The sequence below is a fragment of the Drosophila arizonae genome, chromosome 2 (assembly GCF_054131065.1).
Source record: "Drosophila arizonae isolate 15081-1271.41 chromosome 2, UAZ_ARI_1.0, whole genome shotgun sequence".
NCBI classification, from domain to species: Eukaryota; Metazoa; Arthropoda; class Insecta; order Diptera; family Drosophilidae; genus Drosophila; species Drosophila arizonae.
This window is the reverse complement of record NC_142922.1, coordinates 28,494,381-28,501,713: the sequence shown is the minus strand read 5'-3', so window position 1 is coordinate 28,501,713 and position 7,333 is coordinate 28,494,381. Positions and strand designations below refer to the sequence as shown.

Below are 7,333 nucleotides of genomic sequence, written 5' to 3'. Positions count from 1 at the left end.
ATGAATTATATAAAGCCTTTTGATCTGTCCATCCAACAAGAGAGATGTTGCTCGATAATGCATTAATGAGAAAATGGAAAGCAAGTAAAAGTCAAAGTATAAAGCTGGTACAAATTATTATATTAATGTTGATTTATTGGTGAAATAAATAACAGTACTATCAGGATAAAAAAAAAAAAAAAAAAAAAAAAAATTGTAGCAATTCATATTTTTCTAGCCATCTGTAAAACAAAGCAAAATGTTACCTTAATTGTTCGACAAATTAACAACTCAGCTCAAGCACAATGCGATCCCATAAAGCAACATTGAGTCTGATGAATATAAATAGCTCTTGCTTGAAAATTGAACCTTTTATTTATCGTTTTGTCAAATTTGCGGTTCAAAATATTAATCTAAACATTTTTTTTCTTCAGATTGTTGAAAATATTTTTATTTTTTATTTTTATTTATTATTTTTACTATATTACTACTTATATTATTATTACATATTTATTAATTTTTTTATTTTTTAGGATAGTAACTACTATATTAGTTACTATATTAGCTAGGTTCAAGTCTTTTTAATTTCATTATTTGCATAACTATAGCTAACTGATTGGCCCATGCTCAATTTGAACTCGTAGCACAGAGCTCAGACTTTCTCCAAGTCAAATTAAATAATATTTAAAGACTACACACACACACACACACACACATGCACACAATACACACGAAATGTGAGCTAAGCAACAATAACAGCAATGGCAAGAGACCGAAATTGAATTAAGTTCAAGAGTTCAGGATGAGCTACATGCTCCCCATGCCCCATTTGTGGCTGGCGTTTGTCTGGTTTGCTTTGACGGCGCTGTCTTGACAAGCGAATACTCGTAACACTCACTCACTCACTCACTGGCACTCATAATGGTAATCCCGGCTTATGCAACGTTTCGCCCATACAAAAGCGACAATTTGGCGTGGTCGCTGGGATTGATGCCGCTCGGCGAACTCATCATCGAGAGCCACACGTAGAGGCTACACGCGCCCTCAATTAGTGCGTCAGCTGTTTGCCTTTGGTCTCTGGCAGACAGAGGCCCAGTATGACGAACCCAATGCAACAGACGCTGGCCGACATGTACATGGTGACTGGCAGGCCGGGGCCAAAGATCAGCAGCGGGTAGATCTTGAGCGAGACAAACATGAAGACGCTCAGCGTGGCCATGCAAATGGAGGTGCCCAGGGAGCGAATCTGTTCGATAGATCATGAGATCATTTTGATTATGTGGATCAGTGGCTAATCTCAGCTTACCTTGGCTGGCAGCAGCTCAACAACAACGACAAATATCAGCGGTATAATGCCCAAGGCGGCTATGTAGGCTACGGAGCACATGAGCAGCAGGGAGAGCCAGTTGTTGGCGGCCAGAAACTCAGCGGAGGCGAGATCCTTGAGCAGCCCAATGGACAGCTCACCCAGGCCCATGCCGGCCATGGAGGTGAGCAGCAGCCAGCGTCGCCCCACACGATCCACCAAGCCGACGGCGCAGAGCAAGCCCACCACCTGGGCAGCGCCCACGATAATGGTGCAAGTGTTCGCATCTATCTGGGAGTGCAGCTCGTTGAAGATGTTCGAGGTGTAGTTGAAGAATGCGAAGCTGCCCGACAGCTGGTTGCAGAAGATCAACAAGAAGTTCAGCCCAAAGATCTTTACGGTAGGCAGATTAACTGTAAACATAACGCAAACAAATAATGCAAAGCTGTAAAAGCCCCAGCGTCTTATCAGTATGAAGCTTACAGAAATCTTTCCAGGCGATATCTTGGCGCACTCCGCTGCTGAGCACTTGTTGCTTGAAAGTCGCAAACTCTCTTTCCGTCGAATCATCGTGCGCTGACTCACCATCTGGCTTGGCTATTGTCAGATTCTTGTAGAAACAATACGATTTCTTCGCCTGCTCATCCCGGCCCCTGCGCAGCAAGTACTGCGGTGTCTCAGATAAGCCAAAGATGGCCACAAGATAAACCACGGGCACTGCTATAGTTATGCACGGCACCAGATAGTAGTCCAGATAGGAGCTGAGCAAATAGCCGATCATAAGCCCGATGCTGACATACATCATGGCCATGGAAGATAGCGCGCCACGTATGCTGGGGGAGTTGGCGCAAAAAGAAAGCAGTTACATAAGTCTAAGATCAAGTTTATAGGGTGCTCAGATTACAAACTGTAAACTGCGAGAGCAAACAAACTGTTTTACAATATCACACACGCCCATCATAGAGCAGCTTGTTTGTTGTCTAAATTAAGCTGAATCTATATTCATTTTGAGAGCTTATCTAGGCCAACTTACTTGCTGTCGGAAATTTCAGCTACAAATATGGGCAATACCACGTACACGCCGCCGCCCGTGATGCCCGCCAGAAAGCGACCTGCGTACAGATACGTCACATCCTTGGCCACATAGATGAGAATCCAATAGATCTATCAGAAATACGTTAGCTTAATTGTTGAATTGAGCAATGCTTCATATAGTTACCATATTCGGTAAGGCTAGCAAGTTCATGCACACTTTGCGGCCCAGGCGATCCAGCAACAGTCCAAAGATAATGTTGCCCGTCAGGGCGCCCAGGCCGATCAGTGAGCCCACCCAGGAGGTCTCGGTGACAGTGATGGGCGTGCTCAGCGGCGTCTGGTCTGAGCCCAGAAAAGGCAGCGATGGCGCCAACCAACCCACACCGATGCCGTGCTGAAAGGTCAGGATGTGCACTTCACGTGTGGATATACAAATAGGATTATGCTTTGATTACACAGCGGCCTCATATGGATCTCACCTGTCATGGTGGCTATCACCTGCCAGCGATAGCGCGCACTAAACACGCTCGGCTTCTGTGCAGCAACACTGTAAACCATTTTGGCCCTTTTCCTGCACTGATTGATGTGGAGGGCGCTGCGAACCCTAGTTTACTAAACGTTCTGAATTCGCTTCTCATTTGCTTTTATAGTGATTATCTCAGTCACGGCGCCTCAATAAAACTAAAGATTAGATATGTGCGGAAGTATGTAAATTTGAGGCGCATCTGTTGACTCTTTCGACTACCGACAGATATGCCTAGCTCGAATGGGGCTTACTGAAAGGCAGTCAGTTGGGTGGCAACAGGGGAATTGATTTAAGCGAAGAGTCAAGAGAATTTCCCTGGGAGCAGGGAACTTAATAAAGGTGTTTTAGTTTATTTTGTATTATATATGTATAATGCAATAATAATTTCTCATTTTCATATAGATATTTGCTTAAGCATCGGCATTGTTAATGTAAGTGAACTTTGCTTTTTATACTCGTTCACAACGAGAACGGGCATATTAACTTTAGCTTATCTAGTTGTCGCATATTTTTAGAATATTGTATCGATGATATTTGAAGTTGTGAGAAAATATCAGTATGATATTTGATATGAAACTTTAAAAATATCGATTGAAGAATTTATCGATATATTGATATTTCGATATTATTTTTGTAGTATAATATTTTGACGACTTTGCATTTTGGAAATACCCAGTGTAATCAAGTGTAAGCCACAAAATCATGATTGGCATAGCTCTCGAGTAGAACGGTTAAAGTACTGTGAGTCCTTCTGACTCATTTATCATACAGGTCTTATTCTTTGTGGCCCGTGAGTGAGTATTGTGCAGTCGGTAATGCTCGATTGCAATATTCTTACATGAACATGTTGGTTTATCACTGATATAATTTAAATGTTCACTAGACTTGCTTGTAAATATTTTTGTTTACATTGTGAATGAGCTTAAAGTGCCTATTCCATATTAGTTCTCCAATGACTGACAGTTTTTCTATACAAATTAGGCGCAAGATTTTGCGTCATTATTTAATCATTACAAGATAAGTCTTCGTTTTGCATTTCAACATAATTTCATAAATTATCTAGCACTCTCATTAGTATTTAGTTGAGTGCCATTATAAAATGTGTGGGTTGGGATGCACGAGTAAGTATGCAAAGCAAAAATAAGAACTGTAAGAATTGGCAGAGATATTAATATTATATTTAATCTTCACAGTGATAAGAAATAGAGATATAACAGAATATAACAAGTTAGAGATTTTGTGTATACGAAACTTAGAATTGAGATAAGAAATAGAGATATATCAGATGCTCATAACAGGCATGCCGAGCTGTGCAAAAAGTTATCGCAGTCGCGAGCATATAGAAATAAAAGTCTGAAATTATTACCTGTTCCCAGGAGAATTATAAATTATGATAATATAAAACTCATTAAGCATTAAAAAGAGATGATTTCAGCTCGTATAAGCAACATACAAACAGACGACATGGTAACAGACAGACAGAGAGAGAGAGAGAGAGAGGGAGGGAGAGAGAGCTGGCCAATTGGCTCAACAAGTTGGCAAATTAGAGATTTCTGCTGCATTGATAAACACAATTTGCGATCGAGCATCGTGTCACAATAAATGATTTGCCTGCGATCAAGTGATTATCCGCGGTTCCTGCCTGCCGAACCAAGGAAACCTATGTCGCTCGATAATGATGGATGCTACCAGCTTGTTGGCAACTCTGCACCAGACTTGCATAAATCTGCTGTATTTTTTCCTCCTTATCTTGCGATTGCTTCGTGATTCGTGGTTCGAGTTCGAGTTTGAGTTTGAGGTCAGAGTTCGGGCCCTGCGGTTTGATGTGCAGCTTTGCCAAATGCCCAATAAAAGAAACATTTTTGTAGTTACTGCGAGTCTGGAATTGAGCAGGCATATTACTGTATGTCGATAGGTCTCTCTCTCTCTCTCTCTCTTTCTCTCTCTCTGTGCATTTCCATGTGCAGTGAAGTCAACTCTTATGTATATATTTATCATCCATTAGCATGCGATTGTTGCGCGCTTGTCACTTTCAATTGAGAGCTGCTTCGCCTTATTTTGAGATCATTTGTTTGGCGGTCGCTGAAATTTATTTTCTAGAATATTATATGCTCATTGACATTCCCATTGGATGAGCAGTTCGATTTCCAGTTTTAGTCTGCATTGGAAATTTATGATGCGGTGCACACTAAGCTGGTGCTATATTTACTTTGTTTCGCTCTTTGCCGATAAGATCTTAGCGCTATGTCGTGAATGACATTCAAGTTTCAATAAGTGAAACTCAATTGCTTCTATAAAATATGCCTTCATTTCGGTTAATTACTAAGATTTTCAATGGATCGTGCGTTATATAATTTATTCGGCAGTTAGTTTTATTAATGATGGAATGTTGCGTTAGAGTACGCAAATGTTTTCTCATTTATCTTTTGCATCTATTTAATGTGTAATTCTTATTTATTTGAATTTAAAACACAAAAATGTGCCTCGTTTACTGTCCCAGTGCCTTCATTAATCAAAGCGTTGCTTCATATCTCCAAACTTTGATCTTGACATTTTTTTCGGCCAGAACAAAGCCTAAGCTGCGACATTTTTGGGTCTACCCAAAAAGCGCACTCATTTGCAATCTCAAAAAAAAAAATAAAATTTTTTTTTTTTTGTTGTATATTACAAATGTGCCCACACACACATTATAAATGAGGTACAGGACAGACAACAATAGATGAACCAATCCGCAGACCTTTCTGGTACCCAAAAATTAATTAGATTAATTGCAGCTATTTGAAATTAGCTAAAGAAGCCAACAACAAATTGCCACTGGGAGCGGGAAGTCCCAGCTGTGGCCTCTGGCTGCTGCTGTGGAAATGACGCCATGAATGGATGAGCAATTGGCAGCAGCACCAACAGCAGCAACAGCAGCAGAAGCCACCAAACGGTACAGTGAATACAAATTCGTTTTATTGTTCTCATGCTGTGACTCGAGCTCTGAACATGTTGACAGCAGGCGCGACAAACGAATCCGACTGCTGCTGCTGCCTCCGTTTCTGTTGCTGCTGCTGCTGCTACTGTTGCTACTGCGCTGTGGGTGCAACATGCCTGTGGCACTTACAAAGGGTATTCGCCAGATGGAGGCCAGCACAACGAAAATCGCACGTTTCTATGCAAATCTTTGTTGCTTTTCAATCATCTACACGGCAGCGACTGCTCGCTTCTATTATTTCCTATACCCGTTCAGGCCATAAAACGAGTATATTCATGCTGTCTAGCTTATCAGCTTGGAATTAGATTTGTGAATATCCTCGTCTATGTTTACAGTTTTCACTAAAACAGCAGTTGATAGCTGTCGCTATTGATGAGCTTCTTTATCACTAAGCTCCTTCATTTAATAAGGACTCTACCGTGGTAGAGGCCAATACGGGTATTGAAACCCCTTTCAAAATGGGAACTTAAATGTCTAATAAACTTGAACTTAGGCGAGTATTAAGCAGTCTGTTTCATGCGAGGGTAAAGTTCTTATTATTTTTTGCTTTCGGGGGATCTCTCTTACTCTCTCTCTGCCTCACTCTATCTCTCTTTATATCTGTGTAGGTTTGTAGGGTCTTTGTGGCCCGTAGGTAATAATTATCGCTTGAATTACGTATTTCGGCTGCTTCTCGCTTTTGTTTACGATGCCAGCGTTGCGCCTTATTTTTCTTTTTTTTCTTTCGAGACTCTGTTTGGCAATCTGTGGCTGGCATAGAAAATGGGTGTTAAAATTAACGGGACTTAAATGGTTTTTCAATTTTACAAAAGGCTTCTTCACCGTATTGCATTGGATTGCAGCACGAAGAAAAAAATGAAAATGAAATACAGAAGCCCTCATTTCATGTACTTTGATGGATAGTTTGGGGTTAAATATAGGTTAGCTTATGGCTTCTTGGCTGCTCTGGCGATGATTTGACACTTTGCCGCAAAATGGCAAAACGACCTTTAAGGTTGTTGCTCAATGTGCCCGAGCATCCAACTATCTGGCTCGCCTCTGAACATATGCAGCTGCAATGCGCTCAGTTGTAAAGCGAATTAGTTGTGGCAATGAGTTTCTGCCAGCAAATTGCCAAATAATTTTCCTATTATCTAGTTAAGCTGCAGTCTTCAATGTTAAGAGTGGCTTCAAAGCAGCGACACTCAAGTATTAAGGAAATTGGTCTAGGCGAGTTAAATACTTAGAATGTGCGTGACACAGCAAATCTCCATTGATAACTCACCAGGCACTCCAATTCTATTTTAGAGCCACATTCTCTCGGCTCAGCCTGCCCTTAAATATAATTTTAATTGGAATAGTCAATAAAATACGGCTGTCTAAAGCCCCATCGATGTAGCAATTAATTATAATGACCTAACATTTCTATTAAGCTATTAAGTTGACAGAAGCACTACCAAGGGATACCCTGTCTTGAGGTCTGCACATAATTAAATGCCAAGAATTGAATGAGCAATCAAGGAAGAATTTA

General features: G+C 40.8%; 1 protein-coding gene across 1 annotated transcript; it reads right to left on the bottom strand.

The window, feature by feature from the left end:
- Window positions 1-211: 211 nt before the first annotated feature.
- LOC108608948 (facilitated trehalose transporter Tret1-2 homolog) lies at window positions 212-2,979 on the bottom strand. The gene is made up of 6 exons (XM_018000593.2): window positions 2,800-2,979; window positions 2,505-2,734; window positions 2,319-2,449; window positions 1,769-2,118; window positions 1,286-1,698; window positions 212-1,225 (listed from the first exon to the last, which is right to left on the bottom strand). Exons 1-6 carry the CDS (start codon window positions 2,876-2,878, stop codon window positions 1,028-1,030), a joined length of 1,401 nt encoding a protein of 466 aa, XP_017856082.1. The 5' UTR covers window positions 2,879-2,979; the 3' UTR covers window positions 212-1,027.
- Window positions 2,980-7,333: the final 4,354 nt, after the last annotated feature.

Excerpts from the sequence above, each read along its gene's own strand:
- LOC108608948 (XM_018000593.2), bottom strand. The coding sequence starts at position 2,878 with ATGGTTTACAGTGTTGCTGCACAGAAGCCGAGCGTGTTTAGTGCGCGC. Across the intron at positions 2,119-2,318 it reads GCTGAAATTTCCGACAGCAA|CATACGTGGCGCGCTATCTT; the intron begins GTAAGTTGGCCT and ends CAACTCCCCCAG. Across the intron at positions 1,699-1,768 it reads TATCGCCTGGAAAGATTTCT|TTAATCTGCCTACCGTAAAG; the intron begins GTAAGCTTCATA and ends TTATGTTTACAG.